At 50.2% G+C, this 12,973-nt stretch overlaps 2 protein-coding genes across 2 annotated transcripts; both read left to right on the forward strand.

The window, feature by feature from the left end:
* The first annotated feature begins 4,457 nt into the window (after window positions 1–4,457).
* Window positions 4,458–5,555, forward strand: LOC127038240 (chemerin-like receptor 1). Its single transcript, XM_050930759.1, has one exon. The coding sequence runs from the start codon at window positions 4,458–4,460 to the stop codon at window positions 5,553–5,555; it is 1,098 nt and encodes a 365-aa protein (XP_050786716.1).
* Window positions 5,556–11,638: 6,083 nt separating this feature from the next.
* Window positions 11,639–12,502, forward strand: LOC127038253 (chemerin-like receptor 1). Its single transcript, XM_050930775.1, has one exon. It carries the CDS (start codon window positions 11,639–11,641, stop codon window positions 12,500–12,502), a length of 864 nt encoding a protein of 287 aa, XP_050786732.1.
* The last annotated feature ends 471 nt before the right edge of the window (window positions 12,503–12,973 follow it).

Below are 12,973 nucleotides of genomic sequence, written 5' to 3' on the forward strand. Positions count from 1 at the left end.
TCCCAGACCGGGGACCTCTAATCTAGTTTGACCATGTGGATAACACAGGTCATAGGACTCTCCTGATTTAATTCCTGCTTGAACAGGGGCAGATAACGAATAACCCAACTCGCTTTAAAACTTGCCAGTGGCAGAGACTCCACCCCAGGGGCAGCTCTATGTATTTTGCTGCCCCAAGCATGGCAGGCAGGCGGCTTTCGGTGGCATGCCTGTGGGACGTCCACCTGTCCCGTGCCTTCAGCGTCCCCGCCGCTGAATTACCGCCGAAGCCGCGGGACCAGCGGACCTCCCGCAGGCATGCCGCCGAAGGCAGCCTGACTGCTGCCCTCTTGGCAACCGGCAGCCCACTCCCCGCAGCTTGCCGCCCCAGGCACACACTTGGCATGCTGGTGCTTGGAGCCGCCCCTGCTCCACCCCCCTCAAAACGCTCTGTTCCGCCCGCTTCAAAAGGGTGTGTTTCAATCCCACCCCTTTGAACATTTTTTGTAGCTTATATTTGCCAAAACAAAAAGGCTGTTTTGGAAGAATCAGACTCTTTCATCTGGAATTTCAAAACTTCTCCTCCCAAAAAAAAAACCCAAAAACTTTTTTGAGTTGGGAGATCCATGGAATTCCCATGACAAGTTCCAACTGGCATTTTTGGACAAGCAAAAAAGTCTTGCTGAAAATGTCAGCTCTTCAGATAAGTAGTGAGATGGGCTGAACCCCCCACCCCATTCCTCCTCTTGCAGAGTGGGCGGAGCTTTCTCTTCCCTGGGGGCGGGGCTTCCCCACTTTTCTCTCAGAAGGGCGGGGCTACTTTTTCCCCCTCCGCTCTTGCTCTGTCTGTTGATTGGCAGCTGCCGCCCCATGCCTTGCCACCTGCTGATTGGCCACATGTCAGTGCCACTCAATAATTGGCTGTGGGATATTGAGAGATGGAAGGGCAGGAGCTGGTCCAATCCAGTTCGGACTAGACCAGCGCCGGGGGCGGGGGGCAGGAGAGGGAGGAACCAAGCCCTGGGTTCCATTCCGGCTACGGGAAGGGAGTGGGGTCTAGCAGGTTAGAGTGCAGGGATGGTGGGATCACTGGAACAGACTCAGGGGCCCAGGTAACCTGGTGTCTCCTGCCACACTCGATCAGACCCATGGGCCTATAGAGACTGGTATCCTGCTCCCTCATTAAATGCCCCTTTGCTCTGCCCTACAGCTTGGTATCCCTGCCTCCACCATGGGTCTAAGCTGGAGAACGGAGATCCGGAGGGATTGGCAGGTAGAGGAAGAGCAGAGAGACAAGGGGATGGGCCAAGTGGGGTGAGAGAAGCAGAGGGGGTTGCTTCTTGCCCCTTGTCACAGACTCACAGGTTGCGCCCACTCTTGGCCCCGTGCAGTCCCTGGGGGAACCCCCTTCAGAGTGACAGCCCTTCTCAGGGGTCAGTTCTCTCTTGAGGGTTAAGCCCCTCCACCTCCTGGAGCTGCACCTCTCTGAGCCTTAGCACGCCTGCTTCTCGCCGTGGGCCCCCTCAGGGAGTCCACGCGCTCTGGACCACTGGGGCCTCCACTCCCAGCGGGAATAATGCCACCCTCCTCTCTAGACTGCAGTGACTCTCAGCCGGCGTAAAGCAGGAGGGTTTATTGAGCGTCTGAACAGAGCACAGGAAACTCTCCAGCCTCAGGCCTGGCCTCCCTCAGCACAGCACATCCCAGTCCCCCTGCATCCAGGTGGGCTCTGTCTGCTCCCCCTCTCCACCCCAGAGCCCCCCTGTGACAGGTTGGCTCACAGAACCGCCCCTGGGAGCTGCCACCCAATGTGCCAAGACTACTTCTACCCTGCCTTCCCTGCCAGCTCGGGACCCCAGCACCCTGTCTTGCTGAGCCAGACCCTCCCGTCTGCTCCAACAAAGACCCAGGGTCTGAATTACCGGCCCCAAAGCTGCAGGTTTACCTGAAAGCAGCTAACAGAAGTGTGCTTGTCTCTAACACTCAGATGCCCAACTCCCAATGGAGTCTAAACCCAAATAAATCTGTTTTACCCTGTATAAAGCTTATGCAGGGTGAACTCATAAATTGTTTTCCCTCTATAGCACCAACAGAGAGATATGCACAGCTGTTTGCCCACCCAGATATTAACACATATTCTGAGTTAATTAATAAGTAAAAAGTGATTTTATTAAATACAGAAAGTAGGATTTAACTGGTTCCAAGTAGTGACAGACAAAACAAAGTAAGTCACCAAGCAAAATAAAATAAAATGCACAAATCTATGTCTAATCAAACTGAACACAGATAATCTCAGCCTTAGAGATGCTTCAGTAAGTTTTTTCCTCAGACTGGACACCTTCCAGACCTGGGCACAATCCTTCCCCCTGGTACAGCTCTTGTTCCAGCTCAGGTGCTAGCTAGGGGATTCCTCATATTGGCTCACCCCTTTGTTCTGCTCCATCCACTTATATATCTTTTGCATAAGGCGGGAATCCTTTGTCCCTCTCTGGGTCCCCACCCCTCCTTCTCAATGGAAAAGCACCAGGTTAAAGATGGATTCCAGTTCAGGTGATGTGATCACATGTCACTGCAAGACTTCATTGCCCACTTGCGAGCACACACGTATACAGAGAGACTTACAGGTAAAACACACCCATCTGCAGACAATGGTCCTGGTTAATGGGAGTCATCAAGATTTCAAACCACCATTAATGGCCCACACTTTGCATAATTACAATAGGCCCTCAGAGTTATATTTCATATTTCTAGTTTCACATACAAGAGTGAGACATTTATACAAATAGGATAATCACACTCAGTAGATTATAAACTTTGTAATGATACTTTACAACAGACCTTTTGCATGAAGCATATTCCAGTTACGTTATATTCACTCATTAGCATACTTTTATAAAACCTTATAGACTGCAACATCACATCCTCTGCGTTCCAGCTGGACATCTGATCTCACCGGCCCCAAGTCCTCCCTCCATCCATTGTCGTCTATCCAGGTAAACAGGGTTGCTGGGCCTTCTTTCCTCTCTTCTGGCCCCCTCTGGCTGTAACTGGCTGGTTAGGTCACCGGGGTCCTCTCTTTACAGCCCATTGCCCTCCTACTGGCCAGAATGGCTGTGACTCCTGAGCTGGGCCTCCAGGTCCCCAGGTCCCCAGCCATTGGCCAGGGTCCCAGGTTCCATCCCTGGTCCTCTGTAACAACAAACTCCCCCTCCCATCACTTCATTAAACCAGTAACACCCAAGGAAACTGAGTCCCACCCCCTCTGCATGCAAACCATTGGAAAAACAAGTCAAAAACCAGGAAATCCCACACTTCCTCACACCCCTGAGGTTGTGTAAAGGGAGCAGGGACGGAACTAGAAAGGGTCAGGACTCCTGGGGTCTAGTGAGTTAGAACAGGAGTGAGGGTGGGAGCTGGGACTTCTGGGTTCTCTCCTCCATTCTGGGAGGGGAGTGGGGTCCAAGTGGGACAAGGAAGGGGGCATGATAAAAAGTAAGCAGGGAACTTAGAACAATACCAGAGAAGGGAGCACAGGGCAGTCCTGAGAAGCTGTCTGATCCCTTTGCTAGCAACAAATCACCAGAGGAAATGAAAATGCTGAAGCTTCTCCAGATCTGAGTCTGCAGCCCCAGAGCCAACCCCTTTCTCCTCCTTCCCTTTCCCATAACCCCTTCAAGTTTCCCAGCCTGGCCAGAGTGCAAGCTACTGGGGCCACAGTAGGAGAGCCGCTCTGGGGATCCGGGAAGAGACGTCCCTCTGAGACCTGGGTAAGGAAAGGCTCAGATCCCTCCAACTCAGCCCCGGGTCCCTCCCAGAGTGTGGGTGAGGGGAGACAGGGAGGAAGCTGCTCCACTCCTACAGGAGACAAACAGGGAAAGCGCACCCCCCAGGAAAGAGAATGCCTCATGCCCTCTGCAAGGGGAGGTAAGGGGTGGGGTTTTCACCCTGTCTCACTCTACTTATCTCCAGAGCTGGTCAGGAAACTTTTGACAAGATGTTTTCATGTCTAAAACAGCTGATTCATTGACAGCTTTTGTGTTTGGGAAAAAATTAAGCTAATTATCATTTGTAAAAACAATTAAAAAGAAATGAAAAGCAGATGGAATTGAAAATGCCACATTTAAAAATGATCAGAATGGAGAGTTTTGATGCGGGTGGATTCTCTACCATGGGCAATTTCGGTAGCAGGCTGGGATTTGGGGCTGTTCTCTGGCCTGTGTTGTAAAGGTCAGACTAGATTATCACAATGGTGGCTTCTGGCCTTGGAATCTATGATTGCCCTGAACTGGTTTTTGGTTTTTGGTTCATGAAAATGTCGAGATTTCAAGTTTTGGCTCCAATTCAGGATGGGACAATTTTTCAAAAGGTTCAAAAATTTGTGGTATGGGAAAAACGTTTTCTGCCCAGCTCTTCTAATCCCTGCTCTCTTGCCCACTGGTGCTAACAGTGACAGTGGATCTGGGTTTGGATGTTGTAGGATGGAGGAGACCACACCCTTCCAGCACCTCGGGGCCTACTCTGCCTTTGCATATGTGAACAGCACCTTACACCCCTTCAGGGATCCCTACCAGCACGAAGAGGATGGAGCCCAACGTGAATGGATAGGAGTTCTCTTTGCCATCCTTTTCAGTCTGGGATTCCTATTTGGAGTAATAGGCAATGGCCTGGTTATCTTCATCGCCAGCTTCCGGATGACGAAGACTGTGGTCTCTATCTGGTACCTCAACCTGGCCGTGGCCGACTTCATCTTCACCTCCTTCCTCTCCATTGAGGTGGCCTATGCAGCTCTGAACTTCCACTGGCCCTTTGGCCGGACACTGTGTAAGATCCACAGTGCAGTGTCCTTCCTCAACCTCTTCTCCAGCGTCTTCCTCCTCACTGTCATCAGCGTCGACCGCTGCATCTCCGTGGCCTGGCCGGTCTGGGCCCAGAACCACCGCTCTCCCCGGCTGGCTTTCTGGGTGGCGGTGGCTGTTTGGCTGGTAGCTCTGGCTCTCAGTTCACCATATATCATTTTCCGGGACATTAGGAGCTTCCCGCTTCAAGGAGACATCACCCTCTGCTACAACAACTACATCCCAATGGGGAACTTCACTAGTGAGGAGGTGACCATGGTGTGGAAGCATCGACACCAGGCCATGGTGCTCACCAGCTTTGTGACTGGGTTCTTGGTGCCGTTTGCCATCATCCTGACCTGCTATGGAGTCATGGCGGCCAAACTGACGAGGAACCATCTGGCCCACTCTGGCAGGCCCTACAAGATCATGGTGGCCGTGGTGACGGCTTTCTTTCTCTGCTGGTTCCCCTACCACCTCTCTACTCTATTGGCCATGTCGGCAGAAGGGGTGACTCCAGCAATACAGGTGCTCCTTGATGTCGCTCTTCCCTTGGCCTATCTGAACAGCTGCCTCAACCCTGCCCTGTATGCGTTCATGGGCTGGGGCTGCAAGGACACGCTGTGGCGCTCCGTGGTCTTGGCCTTCCAGAGGGCCTTCGGTGAGGCTGAGGCCCAGGCCAACCTCCCCAGCAAGAGCCAGGACAGCAGTAGATTAGAGGCAGAATTGCCCCCATTATGATCAGGCTACTGACACCTCTCCCTTCCCCAAGCTGAGGATAGAAGCCCAGGAGTCCTGGCTCCCATCCCTGCTCTAACCTACTAGACCCCACTCCCTTCTCTTGAGCTGGAGATAGAACCCAGGAGTCCTGGCTACCAAACCTGCCACTCTAACCTACTAGACCCCCCTCCCTTCCCCTGAGCTGGGGATAGAACCCAGGAGTTCTAGCTACCAACCCCTCCACTCTAACCTACTAGACCCCATTCCCTTCCCCTGAGCTGGGGATAGAACCCAGGCATCCTGGCTCACAGACCTCCCTGCTCTATTCACCGGACCTCACTCTCCCAGAGCTATCACCTAGCTAGGATGGAATCCTGTGTAAGGCAAACAATAAAGGCTTCAGTTTTAATGTTGATTCTGGTTCTGTTTTTCCAAAAAGAGGAACCAGCAAGGAAAGAGAACCAGAACCTGCCATGTCCCCCAGTTTACATTTGGCCACAGGATTGAGGTCAGGAGTTCAGTTCCCAGCCTATAAGCCAGGACTTCAGACCAGGAGCTTTTGATGCTGTAAAAAAATCCTGCATTTGCCTGTTTAGATGATAAAATCTTTGGAACTGATGCCCAGTGCCCCTTCTCTGACCTACTAGCTCCCCTCTTTCCCAGATCTGGGAAAGAACCCTGGAGTCCAAGGCCAGATAGGATCATTGTGCTCAGACTGTAGTCTGACCTCCTGGATAACACAGACCATAAAATTTAAAAAAAAATGATACCTAGTGTTTATCTTTCAGAAAAGCATCCAATCTTGATTTAAAATTTGCCATTGATGGGAACCAGGGTGCAGTACTGAGCCTGTCTGACTCATGAAAGACCTTTCCCCCTCCCCAACTCCAGCGTCCGCTTGAATCAAAACCATTCAGAAGAAAGACTTACCAAAAGGAATGAAAAGGTTGTGGGAGACACACCTAAACCCCTCCGGAAAAGGGTGACATGATTAAGGAAACTCCCCTAGCCTCATTTGCATTGAAGATGGGACAGGGAGGCATCTCTATTAGCAGACAGAATGGAGAACAGAGATTCCAAGGCAAGAACCGCATGGAACTCTGGGACCAGAAAAGCCGGGAAGCACGGCATGATAGGGGATCTCTGCGCCAGATGTTAATGAACCCGCCTGCCCACACCCAGCTCAGCAGTTATCAGACCAACGCTAGTAACGAATCCTTGATTGGTATCCAAAATAGTGAAGCTCCCTAATTGCATTGTGAGCTCCCTCCAAGGAACACCGCCCCAAACCAGGAAAATCCGTTCCTATTGTCTAGCCTGAACAAAACAACTTTGGCATCTCCCTTGAGCCATCAATTTACCCATGAACAAACCTAGTGTCTTCCTTGAACCATTGCTCTTTCTCTTCAAAAATGCCTACCCATGCTCCAGTCAGGGTTCTGATGCCTGGATCCAACATCTGCATCAATTCCACTGGGACTCCGACTTCTCCTGACTGATCGTGCTGGAGATTCTGCCTCACTCCAGCACTCCGGACCCTCAGCTACCACCACCACCTGGGACCCCTGACTGATTCAAGCTTCACGGAGTGGTGAGAACCCAGCTTTCTCTCTGTAGGTGACCCTTCTGACCCTGACTTTTGTGTTCAGTTATAGTTTTATAAACCTGACTTTTGCAATCAAATTTGTTAGATTTAATATTATCACTGTTTTGTTTGCCTCCTCTATGGTTATTACCTGGCAGTAGATAACTTTCATGGTTAAGCTGGTTGCTTTTTTTTCCTCTCTCTCTCTCTCTGCCCACCTCGTGAGTAGTTTTTTGGCTTCCTCATTCGCTCTGCAGAAACACTCCTTGTACCTAAGCTAAAAGATCCTTGCAATGCCCAAAAATCCAGTGGGGTTTGCTCATCATATGGGTTACTACCAAAACAACTGTTACGTGAAAGTGGGGATAGGAATGTGCTGAACCTGTGACATATGAAGGTGACAGGGGGTTGGACGAGATACCTCCTGAGGTCCCTTCCAGCGCTGATATTCTATGATTCTATGACAGCTTGGAAGAGCAGCTTGACCCAGCCTACTGAGTCCAGGGACATCTAAGGGGTCAGCTTGGGAATGCTGATTAACCTGGTCCTCTCAGACGTGCTCTGTTAATGTGTGTGTGTGTGTGTGTTCATCTGATTCTGGGGCTGGAAGAACCCAGCCTGAGGAACCGAGGTCCTGCAGGGTAGCCCCATTGAGAGGGAACTTAGAGCAGGGAGAATTCAAGCTCCGTATGAGAACACAAGTGACACAAGCAGCACATTGATAGAAGCACAGACCCCCCGCCACCTCCCCCCAGAAGAGTAAACCTAAGAAATGAGCATACCCCAAAGTAATGGGCAAATCTGGTAACAAATCGGTGGAGGAACGCGGGCAGCATGTGACCCTAATCACGTGGTACTTGTTGAGTAGTTGCTGTGGAGTGGGGCAACAGAGGCACAGACCAGAACAAACTGTCTCTTCCTTTTTCAGACTAAGCTCCTTTAGTGAGGTTTCCCTGTCATAGAATATTTGGTAACATCCTGTAACGTTTAAGCTAAGAATCATGCTTAGAATAACTGTGGGACTGTGCAATGAGCTTAAGAGTTGTGCCTTAAAAGTAAAGATTTTGTGAAAGTGAAAGAGCTTTTGGTGGGGCTCATTAGTGAGATCAGGGAAGTAGAGAAGGCTGGAAACTCCCCCCACCCCCAACCCCATGGCTGCTTGCTTGAGCCAGGAAAAAACCAACAGGTTTGAGAGATGGGTAATGAAGAAGGGGAAATGCCCCTGGGAAAGGCTTTAAGGGTGACAATCCCCTGATTGAAGCGAGTCTGAGCTTTGAACAATATTGCAGAACTTTTAAGCCACAGGGTGGCACAAAGGATGCGGCTGCTGCATGGGCGTTTGTCATAAACAGATAGTTAAGGGTTAATAGAATAGAAGTACTTCATGTCTCTTTTGACTGTAAAGAGTTAACAAGTTCAGTGAGCCTGGCTGTCACCTGACTAGAGGACCAATCAGGGGACAGGATACTTTCAAATCTTGAGGGAGGGAAGTTTTTGTGTTTGCTCTTAGTGTCTGGTTGTTGTTCTCTCTGGGTTCTGAGAGTGACCAGACGTGCAACCAGGTTTCTCTCCAATCTCTCCGATACAGGCTCTTATAAGTTCAGAATAGTAAGTACTAGGTAGATAAAGCAAGTTAGGCTTATGGTTGTTTTCTTTATTTGCAAATGTGTATTTGGCTGGAAGGAGTTCAAATTTGTATTTTGCTGAAAGGATTTTAATTTGTACTTGTATACTTAGGCTGGGTGGGTATTCCCAGTGTCTATAGCTGAAAGACCCTGTAACATATTCCATCTTAAATTTACAAAGATAATTTTTACTGTTTTTCTTTCTTTAATTAAAAGCTTTTCTTGTTTAAAAACCTGATTGTTTTTCATTCTGGTGAGACCCCAGGGGACTGGGTCTGGATCCACCAGGGAACTGGTGGGGAGAAAGAAGGGAAGGGGGAGAGAAAGGTTAATTTCTCTCTGTGTTAGGATTACTTTCTCTCTCAGGGAGAGTCTGGGAGGGAGACAAAGGAGGAGGAGGGAAGGTGAATTTTCCTCTCTGTTTTAAGATTCAACGAGTTTGGATCACAGTGATCTTCCAGGGTAACCCAGGGAGGGGAAGGCTGGGAGAGGCAACGGTGAGGGAAAGGGTTTACTTTCCTTGTGTTAAGATCCAGAGGGACTGGGTCTTGGGGGTCCCCGGGCAAGTTTTTGGGGGGACCAGAGTGTACCAGGCACTGGAATTCCTGGTTTGTGGCAGCGCTACAAGTACTAAGCTGGTAATTGAGCTTAGAGGAATTCATGCTGGTACCCCAGCTTTTGGACGCTAAGGTTCAGAGTGGGGAATTATACCATGACAGCGTTATTTTATGCATGTCCAGACATGGCTGAAATGATAAAGAGGAGGCAGGAACTGGAGCTGGAGAACAAGCAGCTACAACAGCGTTTGAACAAATGTGAGACAGGCGGGTGTGAACTGATAGCAGAAAAGCTTCAGACGGTGACGGTATGTAGAAAAGTGCACTAGGAGAGAGACGAGGCCAGCAGGAATGCAGAACAGTATAAGAAAGCCTTAACACACGCACACAAACGTTGTTAGAAGACGCGAGAACAACAACTCGCTTCCTGGCAGGTGAGAATAAGGCACCCAAGGCAGCAGTGGGCCATCCGGTGTGTGAGGCAGAGATTAGTAAATTGTGTGCCCGACTTAGTACCCGTAATGTGGTGGTAGTGGTTGTAAGGTTGAGAGAGGATTGTGATTTGCAGCCCTTTGGGAAAATAGCGACGCATCCTGATGCTGTCCCCAAAAACCCATTCAAACCCGATTGGCCACACAGGCATAACGTTGCCCGTTTCCACAAGGGAGCATAGTTGCAGTAGCCGATCTTCCCACAACGGAGTTGGCCACGGACGTAGTAGGATGGTCTCCTAGTCAAGCCAAGGCGGGTTTCCTTAGCCTTAGCTGGTCTGTAATGTGGCCTGAGGCCAAGGGGTGAGTTCCCTGCAGCAAAGGCAGGGCTGAGAATCTCATGTGTTCGACTCCCAGTGGGTCTCTGTTCGCTTTCCTCAGCCAGGATGGAGTAGAGGGCAGAGTCCCAGTTCTGGGACCTCACCTGGTGGATTCAGCTGGATTTGGCTGTCTTAGCCCCTGGTCTTTGCTGGGGGCCCCATTCACCTGCCCCCGGATGTCGGCAGCCAAATGCAGACACTTGGCAAGGGCCCAGCAGGGGGGCTGGGGAGGAGTTTGTGGTTCGTGTGATGTCTACATGTAGCAGTGGTTGATGAAGACCTTACAGGCTTTGCAGACATGATTGGACCCAGCCAGGTCTTGTGATCTCCCCACATTGTCCCCCCTCCAGATATACCCCCACATGAACGGCTTCCTGCTCTGGTGGCGAGCTACAGGCATCGCACTGGGGAACCCGGAACAGGGGTCAACTCTGAAACGCTGTGTCCCCCCAAGACACAGATAAGGAAATGAAGTAAACCCTCCAGCTGCTCCACTGGATCTCATTCTGCCCCCCTATTACTTCCCCCTGAATCTCATCCCTTCCAGCTGCCCCCATCCCCTCTTCTCATCTGCTCTGGACAGAGCCAGATGAAATTATTTGTGGGTCCTTTTGTCAGAGGTCAGGTGCCCGCATCACGGTGAGTGTTGCACAGACCATGACTGAGCTCTGGGGCCCCATCGTGCCAGACACTGCCCAGACCCACAGGGAGAAACAGGCCTGGCCACAGCGAGTTCACTCTCTAAACAGACAAATGTTTGGAGGGGAAACTGAGGCATGGGGCAGTGACATGACTTGTCCAAGCTCTCCAAACAGTTCAGTGACAGAGTCTGGGATGGAACCTAGGAGTCTGGACTCCCTGTCTACCCACTAAAATAGACTCTTGCCATTAAAAAAACCCAATCTTTTGACTTCTTACTGCTCTCCCATTGTGTTTTGCCACTGTACTTTTCTCCTCTTGGGGAGTTACTCTCCATCACCAGAGATTTCCATGGGGATGGGGTTCAGCGGGGATTTTACCAGCCCAGCTCCAGTAACTCATGCTTCCCCCCCCAAAAAAATGGCCTAAACCACACAAAAACTCCACTTCAAAATGGTGGTGGTGGTGGGGGGGGAAGAATCAATTTCAAAAGTTCCATTATTTAAAAAATAAGGGGCGGGAGGAGAGATTTTGTTTATTTATTTTTAACCAAGAGGGGAATAACCAGCTCCTTTGGGAAACTAACAGCAAGAAGATTATTTGGGAATTTTGGTGAGGCTTCGGGGGGATTTCTCATATCTCTGTCTCTGCATCCTGGACACCCCCATTGGCCACCTCCCCTTGCCTAGAAATCCAACTTTTCATCAAGAAGCAAAGGGGTGTGTTATTTTTTAAACGTTTGGTTTAGTAGAAACCAAACTTTGTCCTTGTCCTGTCCTGGAGTCTGTTTCATTGCTCTCCCTTCCTTTGCACAGCACAATGTCTGTGCTGCCCCTGCCGAGCCCAGACGCGAAGGATGCGATATTGTGACTGCAACTCTTCCAAGAATGGAGTTCCCAGTCCTCTTCGTGGTGCTGTGTGTCGTGGCCTTCCTCTCCGGGGTGCCATTAAACTGCTATGTCCTCTTCATTGCTGGCTGCCGTGTGGAGAGGACGGCCAGCGCCGTGTGGTTCTGGAGCTGGGCCGTGGCTGATTTCATCTTCATCGTCTTCCTGCCCCTCAGATTCACCTCCATCTTCATCCTGGACTTAGACTGGGCCATGGTGCTGAGCAGCACCATCACCTCCTTCCACATGTTCTTCAGCGCCTTCCTCTTCATGGCCCTCAGTGTCGATTGCTGCATCCTCGTGGCGCGCTCTGAGTGGGCCTGGAACCACTGCACGCCCCGCCTGGCTTTCAGGATGGTTATAGGCATGTGGGCCCTGTCTGTTGGGTTCAGCTTGCGGTACGGTGTTCTCTGGGAATCCCTGAACTCACCTGCCAGCACCAGCATGAATTTCCAACTGAATGAAAGGAGGGTGAAGGCTGCTATTGCCATCCAGTTCCTGGTCGGGTTTCTGATCCCACTAGCCATGATCCTGATCCCAACATCCTACATCGTTCTAGCTGCCAAGCTGAGATGGAACAGGCTGATCCAATCCACCAAGACACTCAAGATCCTTCTTGGCTTGACCCCAACTTTTTTCCTCTGCTGGCTGCCGTATCACGTTTTCTCCTTCCTGCAGATCTCAGCTACGTACCCTCAGACTCTTCTGAGCAAAGGAAGCACTTTTGCTTGTGTCCTGACATATTTCAGCAGCTGCCTCAACCCCATCTTCTACCTCACCATAGATGAAGAGTTTCAGCGGCACCGGCAACGTGCACGCAACCCGCAAACCACTGACAATTTGGGACCAGAGCTGGCTGAATAGGGGAATGGATGGATTTTTCTATATTTGCATGGAGAAAGAATTCTGTTCGCTGGACCCATAACTTCTTCTTGATCCCCAAATTACTCTTTTAGCAAGTGAATTTTTTTTGCCTTAGTCAAAGAAGAGCCATGGGAATGATTACGCAAATAGAAAACCTGACTCAGAGTGAGAGTCACAAGGAGCCTCATCTATTTACCTTAACAAAGAAAAACTGAAGGTATGACTTGATCACAGTCTGTAAGTACATAGGTGGGGAACAAATATTTAACAGATGGCTCTTCAGTCTAGCAGAGGAAGGTCTAGAACACTTTTACCTGTCTGGTCATTCAATGACAGACCTGCGGGTGGCAATTTTGCAACAGAAAAGCTTCAAAAACAGACTCCAATGAGAAACTGCTGAGCTGGAATTGATATGCAAACAAGATACAATCAATTAAGGCTTGGGACTGGGAATGGCTAAGCCATTACACA

The sequence above is a fragment of the Gopherus flavomarginatus genome, chromosome 20, assembly GCF_025201925.1.
Source record: "Gopherus flavomarginatus isolate rGopFla2 chromosome 20, rGopFla2.mat.asm, whole genome shotgun sequence".
Classification (NCBI taxonomy): Eukaryota; Metazoa; Chordata; order Testudines; family Testudinidae; genus Gopherus; species Gopherus flavomarginatus.

What these genes read in the sequence shown, in the direction of transcription:
- LOC127038253 (XM_050930775.1), top strand. Translation starts at nt 11,639, where the DNA reads ATGGAGTTCCCAGTCCTCTTCGTGGTGCTGTGTGTCGTGGCCTTCCTC.
- LOC127038240 (XM_050930759.1), top strand. Translation starts at nt 4,458, where the DNA reads ATGGAGGAGACCACACCCTTCCAGCACCTCGGGGCCTACTCTGCCTTT.